The following is a 16,795-nucleotide window of genomic DNA, read 5'->3' on the forward strand; positions in this document are numbered from 1 at the left end:
AATCAGAACAAATGTGAATACCACAACCTGTATCAAGGACCCAAGAATTAGCATGTGATGTGTTATTATATTGAATAGTGTAAATACCCGCAAAGGAGGGTTTGATCTTCTCATCCTTAATGTCCTGCAAGTACTTGGGGCAACTTCGTTTCCAGTGCCCTTTATCATGAAAGTGGAAGCACTCTGCTTCCTTCGGATTGGAAGAGGGATTAATAGAACCAGCTTTGGTGCCACTTGATGAGGATCCATCAAGAGACTTTCCCTTGTGGCTCTTATAAGGAGTCTTCCTCTTCTTTCCCTTTCCATGTCCGATTGCCAGAACAGGGGAAGAAGTAGTAGTAGGAGTAGACACAACCGACTTGCCTTTCAGATTGCTTTCTGCAGTTCTTAAAAGGCCTTCAAGCTTGCTAAGAGTAACCTCCTCCTTGTTCATATGATAAGTCATACGAAACTGATCATAACAAGAAGGTAAAGAGTGTAGAATAATATCTATGGCCAACTCTTCATCAAAATTGACATTCAATTTAAGCAAGCGGTCCACGAATCTCTGCATCTTCTGCAAGTGGGTCGTGATGGGTTCACCATCCTTCATTTGGGTTGTGATCATGGAGGCAATGATCGCATGCCTCTCCTGTCGAGCACTTTAATGGTATCTTTCCATCAAATAATGATACATTTCATAGGGCTAGTAGTCCTCATAGTACTTCTGCAGCTCAGCAGTCATGGTTGCAATCATTAGACACGACACCTTTGTCGCGTCCCTCTCATGAGTAGTGTGTTCATCGATTTGTTCATGAGTAGCAGTGGTGACATCAATCTCTTTGAGCTTTTATCCAGGACATATTCTTTGTCCTCATAACGAATAGCCATCCTGATGTTTCGAATCCATTCATTGAAGTTCGAGCCATCGAAAATGACCCTCCCACATAGGTTCATGAGGAGAAAGAGCCTGAAGGGATTGGGTTGGAAGCATTGTTTGGGATAGACATCTGTAAAAGAAGAAGAACAAAGTTTAGATTAGATGATAATCCTTAATATTACACCCAATATGAAATATTAAGGCTAGTACCCAACACAATATTCTACAATTACGAAGAGGGATGTCGTAATCCAGTTGTAAAATATTTGAAGGTAGGTAAATGACGATTTACCAATTTCCACCATGAAAAACGAAATAGATTATTAAGTTTTAATTGGATTTGAAATTCCTAGATCTTTGAGATTCATTGAACTTTTTCAATGGCATGTTTATATCTCGATTGTGCCCTTCAAGTTTGTGACTGGGATGCCGAGGATCACAAACAATGAGTGAATAACCATGCAAATTAGCTTGGTACACCCAATGTTACAAATTACCTAATCAATGTGCCGGTTAACCACACACGCTCCATTGATCTATGATTAACACCAAGTTACCCTTTGCCACATATTGTCAGTCCCAGATTAGTGTGTCGGTTAACCACACACACTCCACTAACGACTTAACAAAGTGCAAAGTGCAATTTCATTGATTAGCACCATTTCACATTTTTCCTAAAGTAACTAAGATTGAGAATTTTAATAAAAGTTTAGTTAGTTTATATTTTTATCATTATACTTTTAATGAGGGAGAATTAATGTCCTATCCTACCCGTTCGGCTAACAACCCTCCACTAGTCAAGGAAGCGGTGGGTGAGAGTGGACACCCATTAAACTACCATTTTATAAGCAGTAACCTTATACCCCCCTTATAGATCGACTTCGTGAATGAGGCCTACTAATGGTAAGACCGACTTTATCTTATACATATATATTATTAAACTTATAATATTATAAAGTATAAGAGTTTAATTTTAACTTTTAAAACTCTAGGGTTTGGAATTAAAGTTTCATTAGTGTGACTTTTCAAATTCCAAAACTTGAGGGTAAGTTTTGAAACTTGTCAAAACTCTTCACATTCATAACTTATGAGTTTAATAGGATTTTAATGTATGAGATCCTTCATTTTCCATAACTTGAGGACAAGTTATGGAGGTCATTAAAATTCATTTAGATCATTTTTTCTAACAACAAAATTATCACATAATCTATTATCTAACTAAACTCATAATCAAGATAATTTCTAGTCAACAATTTGAAACCAATCATATAAAAACAACAATTATTTTAAAACTTTGACAATTATCTAGAGGTTGGATGAGTACAAGCACTATCATATCATAAAAACATTTCCAATGATCCAAAATAGTTTGTGGTAGTGTTCTCAATCCAAACCAGGCCAAAAAACTCGAAATTCAGCAAATAGAGCCTCCACCTCGTCGAGTACATGAACTGGACTCGGCGAGTTGCTCTGTTACTGAGTGGACTCGTCGAGTCTGTTCATGTACTCGGCGAGTTCACCAGTCAGAGGCCAAAATTTCGACTTTTTCAGCTTTGAAAAACTAGTAAGCATCAAATATAATAGAAAACAATCCTAGGCTCTGATACCATTGTTGGGTTTTTAGCACTATAACACTCCTATGGTGCACATGCAACCCTAAATGCTTTGGATCTATGTTTTCTCTATTATACATGCATATTTTCAATTTTTCCAAAGCATTGTCCTAACTAGCATACAAATTGCCAAATGAATAAAACATCTAGTTAGATGGCATGCCTTTTGAAGGACTAGTAGTTCTTGACCTTTGAAAGCTTGAGAACCTCAAGTGTGATGCCTCTAATGGTTCACAAACACCAATATGCAAGAGGATGATTTAAGAGAATAATATATTTATCTCAAAGAGAAGAGGCAACCGATTTTGGTCTATGGAGGGTTCTATTTATAGTGTTGGACATGCTAGGGTTACACTTGGTAAACCCTAATAACCCATGACTTTCCACATTCTCATGCTCCATGGGTTTAACCTCCATGGACTATCCATAGATTAGTTTAGCCCATAATCATAGATCATTAGCCCACACTACAAGAATGATTGATTTACATAATCAATCCCCATATATTTAATGGTCTCTTTTGATCACAAAATTAATTCTTGATCAATACTAATTAAATAATTTCATATTAATATATTATACTTGTAATATATTAATAAACCATAAATAACCTTATTCTCAAAATCCATCCTATGAAATTGCACTGGTGAAGGCAACCCAAAAGGACCATGCTACAATCGGGTCAAGTACATACCAGTTATAGTTATGGGCTTAGACACCAAATCCAACAGTGTCGTCGTGAGAAATTCGAAGAGCACGTTGTTCTTCTTTCAATAGTGTGCGTTCCTCAAGGGCCAACATGGAACGCATCTCCAAAAACGTGGGGAAGGGTTTAGAGCACCTCATTGTAGGAATAATATGAGCATACTTTGAAGGTAAACCATTGAGAGCATACGATACAAGGTTTCTGGGAGAAACAGGGGAACCGATATTAGAGAGGAGATCGGAGATGGCCTTGATCTTGTTACAGTACTCAAGAATGGTAGAGTTACCAAGTGTCATGTTTCTTAATTCATCTTCTAATTCAATGGCTTGAGATTCCTTATTTTCATGAAACAGTTCTTCAAGAGCACTCCAAATGTCAGCAGCTGTAGAACCACGCTTGATGATCGATTGAAGAACAGGCTGAGAGAGAGTGGCATATAACCACTGTTTGACCACGTTGTCAACAGTTTCCCATGATGAGTCTTTAACTAAATCTTCAGGCGGTTCAAGGTGGTTGAAAACGTTATAACCAAGGTAGTGAGTCTTGAATAATTCCTTCCATGAATCATAACTGAGCCTGTCAATGTCAAGGATGAGAGGCACATATGATTTTATGTTGGTAATGCCATAGATCTTATCAGTGGGAATAGAGTTGGTGGAGTCTTCTTTAGGAGGCATGGTGAGAAAGAAGAAGGACAAATCAGAAGAGCAAAGAAGATGATGCAGAAAACACGTTATGAGGATCGGTTAGGGTTACTAGAGGAAAAAGCCTGATACCATGTTATAATCAATATTTTCCCATGAAAGGTATTGATTTCATTAAACAATATATATAAGAATACACGCACAACATAAGGGCTACATATGGGTTGCTATACATTGGGCCCTATATAACAAAATACAAAGACTATGTAAATATAAATGACGTCTAACAACCTCTCCTATTTCTCTCTCTTCTCTTTCGCCTCTCTATCTCTCTCATCTCTCCTCTCGTTAACCTACCATCGCCTCCTCCTTAGCGCATCCCCTTAGCACATGCTAGGGGTGGTGTTTTGCTCATGCTACCGCCTTGGCGAGTGGGCGCCAAGCCGCCAAGCCCCATACCTAAGTGTTGGTTGATATTCAGAACTAATGACTTAAAGATTTATTTCTTCGTATGATTCTCACTATGATTCTCAGATGAAATATCAAAGAATCAAACAAACATATTTACCAAGACAATAACCATTGAAAAGTTTTTCTATGATGTTATGTATTGCTTCAACAAGTCTTCCAAGTTCCAATATTGGAATAGAATACTAGAGAGATGGGGTTACATAGCTTATGCTAGAGAGATGGGGTTACGTAGCTTGGATGACAGCAAATTGGTTGACCACCCTCAAAATAAGAGATTGTTGAGTTATGGAATCCGATTTTCCCTTTGACTTCAACACTGCAACGACGACTGGATAGTTGTGGTGCAACAGCAAGTTCAGATGATAAAGAATTGTATCTCGAGAATTGTGTTTTACATGGTTTATCAATTGTGTTGTAACTTTTAATTGTGTTTTACATGGTTTATCAATCTGTGATCCCAACACAAAGAATTGTATCATTCCTTCATCCCAACATAAAGAATTGTATCTCAAGAAGGATCTTTCTTTGGTAAATAAAATGTAAATATATTTTATAAGCTTCAAAATGAAGCACATATGTCGTAGTTCACCAAGTAAATCCATTTAGTTTATAAACATTGGTGGTATGGTATCATTCTAATTAGGGAATATGTTTGTTGTGCGATTTGAGGCTAAAAGCAAGTATATGTTTAAAAGAAAGTATATGTTTAGTGAGGATTAGGTGGCGATTTCGGTAGTGGATCACCGTGATTTATTGGTTGTTTTCTCTTTGAGGCTTCAAAGACATGATGTTTAATCATTAAAATTCATTGCCACAAGGCAACAATACAAAGATACTGCAATGTTGAGAGTTCAAGTAATAGAGATGTTATTATATGATGAGGATTGCAGACGTAGATTTTGGTTTAGACGATATGATTCAAAATTCATACCTATTTTTAACGGATCTTTTAATGTGTTACATCCGTATGTTTATGCATCCTTTTCATCTTTGTACAAAAATTCATACGTATTTTTAACGGATCTTTCAATGTGTTACATCCGTATGTTTATGCATCCTTTTCATCTTTGTAAAGAATGATTACAAACAAAAAGATGAGAAAAAACTTAAATGTACCGATTGTGGTGTAGCTTATATTCGGCTTATATCACGACCAAACACAAAGGTCGTTAGCCAGTTTATTGCCACATAAAATCTATTCCTCCAGCTCACCACACGCGTCAGATAAGCCGAACGCCATATGAACCAACTAGCGAATCCCGCAATCGACAACCCTTTCGCTTCCTACAATAAAGATTTCATCACATGATGTACTGTTACTGTGACTCTCTGACTATAAACTTTTTGTCTTGCCACCCAAAAAGGTGGGACAGACACTGTTCTCGATCTCTTGTCAGTTTGTTCAGTTTCATCCGGTCCAGTCGTTCCTATGTAAACAAATGCAACCAAGTAATTTTTTTTACTAGTGTTACCTTGCTTTGCCTCAGATCAACTAGAGCCTTATAACTTCCAACAGTAGCCATGCTTCCCAAATGCTTATAAACAAACGGAGCTCCGAGTTCTATATCGCCAACACCATTAGCATGTCCACCCCCCGCTTTACCGATCTTGTTTAGAAGTTCCGCCAAGTACTTCCCCTCCCTCTCCGCCACCTAACCCATACTCACACCAATGGAAATTTAAAAAAAAAATAATAATATTAACTTTTAAAAAAACGATTGAATAGAGAAAGTCAGGGAACTATAACTTTTTTTAAATACATTTCAGACATCATTTATCCAGACAACACTTGATAGAAAAAAAAATTACTTGGGCTAAAGCCGGAAGAGTCGATTTGCCGGTACTCTCGAGGTACCCACTACAATCCCCAATCGCATATACATCCGGCATAGATGGTACCCTTAACCACTCATCAATCCCAATCCTACAAAATATTTAAAAGAATATATATATATATATATATATATATATATATATATATATATATATATATATATATATATAAGACAACAAAAATTCATCCGAAATCTAAACAAACATTTATTACCTTCCACCCGGAGCTTTTGGAAGATCCATTTTTTGAACAAAAGACGAGGGGCCAACACCCGTGGACCACACCAACAACCCGTAAGGAACATTAGTTCCATCACTCAAAACTATCTTCTTAGGTTGAACATCCTTCACTGTTCCACGAACAAGCCGAACTCCCGACTATAACATTTTGATACGCGTTAAATGCAAGAAATAGCAATGTACTTCCATTTATTTGTTTATTATAAAAGTATTCTAGTTTTTGTTTCTTTTACCTTGGTCAATTGTTTAGTAGCATATACCCGAAGGCGATCATCAAATGAAGATAAGATATCGTTGGCCTACAAAATCTCACAAAATTGTTCAAGATTCGTTCCTAATTTTACATAGAGAAAGAATCTTGAAACGGGTAAGTCTCACCTCGATCAAGGTAACGTTAATGTAATCTTTCACATGAGAATATCTTTGATGAACATCTTTCATGATGAAATCACTGAGTTCACCACTGAATTCTACTCCAGTAGGACCACCTCCAACAACAACACAATGCAGAAGTCTTCGCTTTTCTTCATCGGAAACACCTGTGGCAAAACCATAATCCCTTCAGAGTTTAAACCACTACAAAATTAAATATGAATGTGAGAATTTGTGGAAGATAGATACCAGGAACATCGGAGATCATTAAGTTGAGAAGCAGCTTTCTGCGGATTTCTTGAGCATGGTGCACCTCGCGAAGGAAAATGGCGTGTTCTTTGACACCATTGATTCCAAAAGTTGAAGCTTCAGCTCCAGAAGCTATGATTAATTTGTCGTACGAAATCTTGAAATCCCATGGTTCGAGAGTTCGTAATCCGTCTGTTATAGTTTGGCAATGCACCTGTAGCATCACATTATCAAAATCAGATAATCAATTGGTTAAAAACCTGATGATTGTGTTTCAATAGCAAAGTCGAAAAGCATTTCGATGCATAATTTACTCCAATTTGAAGAATCCCAGATCGAAAAAATGGTTTTCGGCATATTTGAATTGGTCAAAGATTCCAACTTTTTCAACATTCAAGAGTCTTGAATTGAAAACATGAAAGCATACCTCGTGATTCTTGGAATCAAGTCCTTTGCAATTAGCTAGGAAGAAATATGAACCGGGTTCGGTAGAAATCGCCGGTTGAATCCTGCCGATCGGCTCAGCAACAGACCGGAACTCGAGAGTGCCGACACAGGTAGAAGCCAATAAAGGAGTAAAAACCATATGGTTCCTAGGGGAAACGCAGACGACGTCGTATATGCTGGTGTCGATCCCTTTCATCAGCCTACACCCTGCCCAACCGGAACCCAGAACCACCACTCTTGGCTTTTCGGTTTTCTTGGTGGGCCCAAGCCCAGATACCGGAGGAGCAACCGCATCGCCAGCGGTGGCGAAGTGGTGGAGATGTTGCAGAGAGAATAGAGTGGGTGTGAATTTGGCGGTGGAATGGTGTTTGACCGGGGAGGACAATCGTATCAGGTTCTTGAACCAATACATCACTGGAGTTATCGTTTTCTTTTTTTCCGATGATTGAAGGGTTGAAAATACTGAATCCTAGTGATTGTGAAGTGAAGTATTGTTAGCCAAAGGTGGGACAAAAGGGATAAAGGAAGAATTATGGCCAAGCAGGTGGCAAGATTTGCAGATGGCAGCGGAGGTTGAAAGCGCCGACGCCCGGAGAACGACGTATTTGGCAACACGTGGGAGCGACTCGGTTGAACTGTGATTGAATTTCTAATCGAAAATTCAATGGTAAAATTTAATATAAAAAGGAAAAGAAAAATACTTTGTTTGGGCAAAACGAAACAAGTTTGAATATTATTTTTTAGGAATTCTATATTCTATAATCGAATCAAAAGACATCACAGAAACAGCAAATAGCCAATTCGCCTTTGCATTCTTGTGTTATATTTTGACTAATGTTAGAGATAGATTTTAACAATAGTTTGGATTTTAATTTATAAATTCATCACGTTTGCATATGTGTTCTTTGAGTTTTATGAATTTTGTTTTGTATAATTAATGAAGAGAATAAAGGTTGAAGATGAAAAGTGTTTCATCTTTAATTTGGTCACTTGGTCACCACATGTTATGCACCTTATATTTTTTTGGACTCGAAGACTTTTGGATTAATATTGTATTAACTATTAAGAATATATTCACGAAGATCCTCTCAAAAAATAGATTTATCTGTTTCCTAATTACAAAGACAAAGTATGCACTTTGTTTTAGTTTTTCTTGGAGGGGATGTACCAACAAGAAAAATGTCCTAAAAGAACGTTTTCACCAGCATTTCTCTGGTGGGTAGTGGGTACCTCTACATCATTGTTCCTCAAATTGATTACAAAAAAATAATAATAATAATAAATAAATAAATAATAATAAAAAAATCAGTATTCTTCAAATTGATTACCAATATTGACACGCAGGGGCGAGTGTATAGTGTTATAAAGGGTGTCCATGGACACCCCTAAATCTCAAATTTTATTTACAAGATATAACGATAAATTCCATGGGACATCAGTTGGGAAAAAGTCCGGACATCCTTGGATACAGTAACACAAAAGAATAAATAATACAATATTTTGATTTGATTTATCACATTTGTCAATCGCAATTTCTTATTAATCTTTAAAACTTACAAAAAAATTCAAGAGCAGAAATTTAGGAGTTTGTTAAGCAAACAAAATATTTTTCAAATATATAATAAGAAAGAATATTGCAAGCTCAGATCGATCTATAAACTGTAAAGGGTAGAAAAATAGTAAAGTGGAAAACAAAAACCTAAAAAATTATGATTTTCGAGTGCCCTTTGTCTTCCAAAAACCGAATTGCCGCCTTCCGGCCGCCGCTGATTTTTTCGTGTCGCCGACAATAACGACTCCGACTGTCTCGATCTCCAGTGACCGCAGGTTGTCTTCAACATGTCTTGGGGTCATAGTTTTAGACTACTGGTCGTCTCTCACCTGCTCTTCGCCACTCGTACCGGATACCATCCCCACCTTCATCCGATCGGACTGGACCATCTATCGCCGACACTGCAACCACAAACATGCGTTGCTTCTCCTCTATTCAATTTTTATTTGGGTAAGTCTTTCTTTTCTTTCTTTTAGGACTTAAGGTTAAATTTCTTGTAGCAGTGGATATGGTCGATATGGACTGTAAAGCAATTAAAGGAAAAAAAAAAGCATAGTCTACCTACAAACTAGAAAAGTCATAGTCAAGTCTAAACCTATCATTGCTTTTGTGATCATATGTCAGGCATCACATGTCTCTTATTGCTTTCTATAATGAACAGATGTAATTATCATTTTAATTTACTTCACTAAAATTGTACTAAATAATACTTCCGACATATATAACGTAATAAAGCTTAAATGAAACAAAAAAAAGGCACTCTTCTTGTTTTATTATACTTTTTTTAAGTGATTTTTTATATATATTATTTGTTTAAATTAGATGTTGTATTTATATTACAGATATATATTGATAGTGTATGTGTATTTGTTTTTGATGATTTATATAGATTTGTAATTATTTATTTTATTATTTTTGGCATGATGCTAAAAATTTACATAAAAAGGTGAAAGAAGCTCTTTATTGTATGATCATGATACCAACAACAAAATGATGAATAACAAACACCTTGATCAAAGTATATCGACAAACCGACTCATAACCAAAATTTTCGACTCATTTATTTTATAATGGGACACACGTGAGTTTGAATCTTAGATTCGCCACTGTTGACACGTGGGCTTCTTGGGTTTCATTGTCGCCAACAAGAATGCATATCGTCTTCGCCGCTGCCAATAAAGGAATCATTGTCTTCTTCCCTTCGATTACGAATATAAAATTTCATAGGACCTTATATGGATTCATTGTTTTCGAATTGGTAAGTTAATAGCATCCTCTTCTTCTACACAAAAACATTGTGTTTACAAGTATAATAAGTTGATATCAAACATTATCGTTTTCTTTCCAGATTGGTTATTATCTTGTAGTTACGATGTAAACATAGATTTTGTGTCAACCCAAACCCAAAACCTCTTTAACATTTAATAGCTTATTGTTCTTATATAATGAATTAAGCATAAGGATTTGTAGAGTATAATTATAACAACATCGACTAATTGTGTACATAGGACGTAGTTTCTTATCTATATATGTCACAAACTTATATTTTATTTATGTGTACCTTAAGACTTGTCAACCCAAAGCCAAAATCTCTTTTAATAGCTTATAAAAATCGTTCTTATATAATGATATTGAGCATGAAGATTTGTAATGTAAAATTAAAACAACATTAACCAATTCATAGGCGGATCCAATGTAGAGTCGGGTAGCCCGGGAAGCCCACTCAAACTTTTTTTCAATAGTATAAATTTTTTCAGAAAATTGTGTTCTATGTTTGCGGTGATACCCCATAAAAAAAATTTGGGTTATCATAAATTTTTTTTAGGTAATTTCTAAATTGTAAATGCAAATACAAACTAGCACAATAAGTTGTCCAAACTTGTTAAGCCCAAGTGGCCAAGTGCCCAATACACAAAAGAGTTTAATGAAACAAAAAATTAGTCCAAATATTGCAAAATCGGTAAAAAAATCAAAAAAGCAATCGACAGATGTCCCCTACGACTAACGTTGCTCGTTACCTTCCTTCCTTCTATTTTGTCGGTGAATTGCTATTGGCATGGGTTTATTCTGGCCAAATTCTCTGGTGCTGAGTGATCAATGATCAAAGTGCACAATGAAACAAGTAAGTACAAAAAAACTCAATCCTATTGTTTATTGTTAGGTCAATTCAAATTTAATTTTTTGGCATTGTGTTGAGAAATTAAAAATTACCAATTAAATTTGTTAGATTAGGGACTTAGGGTTAATAGTTAGTGATTATTTGTTGTTGAAACTTGAAATCAAGTTTATAGTTGATATATTTTCAATTTTTGATTGTAGGTTGCTATTTGTTGTCTTCTTGAAACTTGAGTCATGAAATCAAGTTTATAGTTGATATATTTTGATAATTTGGTTGTAGGTTGCTATTTGTTGTTTGAAACTTGATATCAAGTTTATAGATGATATATTTTGATAATTTGATTGTAAGTTGTTATTTGTTGTTGAAACTTGAAATCAAGTTTATAATTGATATATTTTGATTGTAGGTTGCTATTAACAAATTTTTTAAAAGACAATTAGATGTTGGAGACAACAATGGTTAAGGAACTTCCAAAAAAAATAGGGTCGATGGAAGTACACAAGTTCCACAACCTAATCAACCTACGCCAAAAACCATAACAACCATAATCTAATGAACCTACTCCAAAACCACAAGAACCACAATCTAATGAACCTACTCAAAACCAAAAGTGACACAATCTTTTGATTTGAATGATCTTCCTTTGGACACAGGGGATAGGCCAAAGATTACAACTTATAATCCTCATCAAAGGGATGAATTGGATGGAATATTTGATTAAATGACCTTGTCAACCAAAGGGGCATAATTTTGAATTTATTTTATTTGGTAAGAAGCTAAGATGTTTTGTCGTCGGATAGTTTACTGAATTTCGATGGTTAGAGTATAGCATTAAAAAGAAGAAGTAATATTGTTTGTGTTGCTACTTGTTTGGAGACATGGTAGGAGAACAAGGTGGAAGAGATGCATTTATAACCGAATGCTTTGACACTTTGGTACAGAGAAATAAAATTGCAGCAGAGAATGGAAATGCAGAGAAAGATAATTAAGCCGGAGAAAGAGAATTAACTCCACTGTTTGGTAGAACTGAGAATCCATTAGAGAAATATTTTTGAGAATCATTTTTATTGTTTGGTTGTATTAAGAAGTGAAATGGAAATGAGTTTTTTTACCTTGTTTATTCATTTTCAAAAACATTTTTTTTAAATGCATTCTGATGTACGTCTTAATTTGTCAAAATATGCATCTTTTATGTTTATAATTTTTCATTTTAACATTACTTTTTACCAAATAATTTATTTTAGTCATTTAATATTATTTTATATACATTTTGTACTGAAAACTGTAACAACCCAAAAACAGTGATAAATTTTTTCATTCAAAGACTATCAATTTCATTCATTATTTGTTTCAAAAACCATCGCCAAATATAATATCCAAACTATCAGAGTACAATTATTCAAAATGTAGAAGTCATGAGGGGAAGATGATGTGTCATCACGTTGGATCCTTTCCTTTAGAACCGGAAGTACCTGAAACCATAAACATAAACTGTAAGCACAAAACTTAGTGAGTTCTCCAAAGTATCACATATCAATCATACCATTGGGTTTAACACTGGAGTATATTCCAACCCAATATACATATATGGGCCCAACCATGAGGCCTCGCCCTAGGGTGTATTTCAATCTGATCAACACATATGGACCCCATCCTGGGGTATCTTTCAGCCCAATCATACAATAGTGGGCCCCGCCATGTGATCTATTTTAACCCGAACATACGATAATGGGCTCCGCCCTGAGGTTTATTTCAACACATCATACAAACTCATATAAGCCACATAACATCTGTCATCCTAAATAACACAATAATTGGCCGACATTTGTGCCTTCCACCCATGGATACAGTGAGAAGACTCACCTCACAGATAGATGAAAAGTTGAACAATACGCGGTTTTTTTATGTTATCCGTTTACTTTGACCCTGACTCCACCACTAGATGCTAAACTAAGAAACTTTGAAGAAACAATATCAGATTGGTACTAGTAAATACACACATAGAATGTGACTGAACATGACCTGGGAAATGGAAAATGAGATGAAGGGGTGTTATCCGTATTTTTTTTATGGCATATAAGATTAGATATTTCATCCTTATGACATATCAATACCCTTCATATCAATTATTAATTAAATTAAAAGTGGTGTGGAGCGAGAATTACACTACAAGAAAAGTCCTTATTAGTGACTAATTTTTAGTGACGACCAAAAATTTGGTCACTAAAAACATCATTTAGTCACCAGATATTAAGTTGTCACAGAATTTTGGTAATCCTACAAATTTAATTACCAATTCTATGTGGTCGTCATTAAATCGGTCACTAAACCATTAATAAAATTAAAATACTTTTCTTTCGTATCATAATAACTAATAGTGACTAAAAATAATGGTCACTGTGTTAGAGCGCTAGTGACAAAAAATAGTTGTCACTAATTACTAGTGACAAAAAATAGTTGTCACTAATTACTCTTTGTTATTTGAAAACCACTTGAATGCTATTCGGATAAACTGTGACCACTCAATAGTGGTCAATAGTGGTCACTGAATTACAAAATGAAAAACAATTAGTGAACCTAAAACAATAGTCAGTAGCTATGATTTTCAATTAATGAAGATTAAAATATTTTTAATTAATATTTTTTCTTTTTGAAATTAAAATGACTACGAGTTTTCATAATTTTCCAAAAACTCATTACATTTGATTAGTCCTTATTTAAGTTTCGTGTGCACTCATCCACAACTAATCAAAACCCTTTTATCAATACATATTTACTATACTACCCTTCTCAGGTATGGGTGACCTAAAATTATTCTGTCTTTTCCATTTGCGTTGTTTCACAATTAAAGAAATCAATTTTCCTTTTTCTATTTTCTATACGGAGGAAAATGCTGAGATGAATTTTCATAGCAATGTTCAAACTCTAGAGTGAAAAGTCATCTTGCCTCTCGTCAACACATCTCTCCTCATAGTTTGCCCTAAATCGACACACCAACCATCGACAGTTCGGCACCACTGTCGTCGGTCCATCGTCGCTCCACACCCTCCCATCGACGCACATTTGTTCTCCACTCGAAGTCAAACAGGTACTCTTTTCTCCGCTCCGACCATCGATGTAGCTACATCTATTGCTCTCATGTCACATACATCATTTTCCTGCTAATCAATTTGTTCAATTGCTAATCAATCGGCTCCCTGATTCCATCTACCAAATAGTAGCTAAAATCATAGCAACTAGAAACATGACTTTCTCAACAAACAGAAAAGCTTGATTTTCTATCATTAACCTAAACGTGTCCGTCTTCTCTCTCGCCTAACAGCTGACGCTCCTCCACATCGCGCCTTTCCAAATTCGTAGCTCCTTCCATCGCCTCCAACATCTCCACCGTCCCACCCCTCCCACACCTCCGACGCCACCATCACACAGCAGAACTCCGACTCCTCTTCAGGTATCTAGTCCGTTCTTCAGTTTTCCTGATTTCTCTTTATTTTTGCTGAAATCAATGCTCTACTCCAAGTCTGATGAAATTGGCGATTTTTCGGAAATCGGTAAAGAAATCGTTGATATGAAATTGCTTGTTGATTTCTTAAAATCGTGATGTTCTGATGAAATTTTTTGCTGATTTCTCCACATTGTATGTTCTGATTTGAGTATAGTTGTGAATTACATTAAAAGGAGTACAATCATTTTCCAGATTTCTTTCTCTGCTCATTAATCTCATCTTATACCTTTTATCTTGTCTTGAGATTAGATGAAAAATGAAAGTTGCTCTTTTCTTCTTGTTAAAGATATAGTACTTGTGGTTTTCATACATATTTTGTTTCATCCATGAATACATGCTTTCAAAATGATAAAATCTATTATGTTCTTGTGTTTGATTACATTAAAGGATCTTCAGATGCTAAGGAGCAGATTCATAAAGCTCACACACGTTCCCAGGAGTTGGAGAAGCAGGTATGTATGCAATGAATTATTTTTTATCAAATTATGTCATGATTTGCATTTTGTTGTAGTTTATAGGTGTTTATTGCTTATTACAGGTGGAGAAACTACAGTTGAAATTCTATCTCAAACCCAGGATAAAGGAGGCTTTGGAAACTAGATTGAAAGAATCGGAACAGAAGATGCTTGATATAAATCCAAAAATTCAAGAGGTAAGATTTTCTATTATTGTGTTTTTTATGCATTATTAGTAGACCTGAATTGGAATTGAGTTTCATTCTATTCCGACATTTGGTTGCAAAAGATTGCTGAGTTGAATTCCACTGAAATTCACTAAATCCTTCAAGTGACAAAATTCAACTTTCCTTACATAAGCCCATGGAATTCAATTCCAATCTCCTGCATTTGTAAACAGAAATTCAACTTTCCGTGCACAAAGTCATGGAATTCAATCCCAACCAAACGTGATCATGGAATGTAATGACTCATTCCATTACCATGGTCATTCCTTTCCATCCAACTAAACATACCCATGGCTAATGATATCTATTAAATCCTACAATTAATTTAATTTCTAATACTACATGTAAACATTAATCTGTTTCTTTGGGGATCTTCTTTTTGCTGCTTGCTAACATTACATGTAAACATTAATCTGTTTCTTGATAATGTCTTTTTGATATACAAATAGATTAAATTGCAGATTCTGAGCATATCTTGAAGAGAGCAACAAGGACTTTGTGATATCAGAGGAGGTAGGTATTTTTTTTAAATCTTTTTCATTTTATAAACAATGCTGTTGATTGTCATTATCATTCCAAAGTTAATAATTAGCATGAACTATTAATTGCAGAGGTTAAGGATGGCATATCATGCTTGAAAGCAGCAGAACAAGGCGGTGGATTGCAATGAAACTTAACATCTACTTATCTTGCTCTTATTTGTTCCTTTGTTGGCAATGAGATGCAATTTTATTTTATTTTTTACTTTTTTTTTATATTTTCATGGTAAATAGAGGCTGAATCCATTTTCTTTGAATATTTTGTCTAATCCTTTGTCTAAATTTGAATATATGATGTTTTTACTTTTTAGTCATTTCAGTACTGTATATTTGGGTTTGTTCAAACTTGAGAACAATTTATGTTTATCTTTTGAGGAGTTTTCATGGTAACTAACTGGATAAACCAGTGACCACCTTTTATGGTCACAGATTGGATAAATTAGTGACGACTTTCTATGGTCACTAATAAACGAGTGACGACTTTTTATGGTCACAAATTGGATAAACCAGTGACGACTTTCTATGGTCATTAATTGAATGAAATAGTGACAACTTTTTATAGTCATTAATTAGATAAAACAGTGACGACTTTCATTGTTTAGTGACAAGATTTAGTGACGAAACGAGTCGTCACAGATTTAGTGACTAGTATATTTTAGTCACTATTTAGTGACCACTTTTCTATTTTCGTCACTGATTAGTTTTTGTGACGGACCTATAGTGACGAAAAGTGACGACCAAATGTTTGGTCACTAAATCAGTTAGTGACAACTGCTTCTATTGTTAGTGACCATTTCGTTTTGGTCACTAATTGGCATTTTTTTTGTAGTGTTATGTGCTTAGGGTGTTAAGGTTGGAAGATGGAGATGGGTTCAAGTGTACATAATGCATCGTGGACACATATAAGTATATTGTTATTCTAATTTTTACAATTTTCCTTAAAACTATAAATTAGTATTATTGG

General features: G+C 35.1%; 1 protein-coding gene across 1 annotated transcript; it reads right to left on the bottom strand.

Annotated features, from left to right (window-relative positions):
• Positions 1–5,207: 5,207 nt before the first annotated feature.
• Positions 5,208–8,093, bottom strand: LOC145113296 (internal alternative NAD(P)H-ubiquinone oxidoreductase A1, mitochondrial-like). Its single transcript, XM_079049406.1, has 8 exons — positions 7,415–8,093; positions 6,988–7,201; positions 6,745–6,905; positions 6,600–6,665; positions 6,341–6,504; positions 6,103–6,217; positions 5,766–5,945; positions 5,208–5,577 (listed from the first exon to the last, which is right to left on the bottom strand). The coding sequence occupies exons 1-8, from the start codon at positions 7,844–7,846 to the stop codon at positions 5,425–5,427; spliced, it is 1,485 nt and encodes a 494-aa protein (XP_078905532.1). The 5' UTR covers positions 7,847–8,093; the 3' UTR covers positions 5,208–5,424.
• Positions 8,094–16,795: the final 8,702 nt, after the last annotated feature.

This window comes from Lactuca virosa, chromosome 5 (assembly GCF_052849685.1).
Source record: "Lactuca virosa cultivar CGN04683 chromosome 5, Lactuca_virosa_CGN04683_v6, whole genome shotgun sequence".
Classification (NCBI taxonomy): Eukaryota; Viridiplantae; Streptophyta; class Magnoliopsida; order Asterales; family Asteraceae; genus Lactuca; species Lactuca virosa.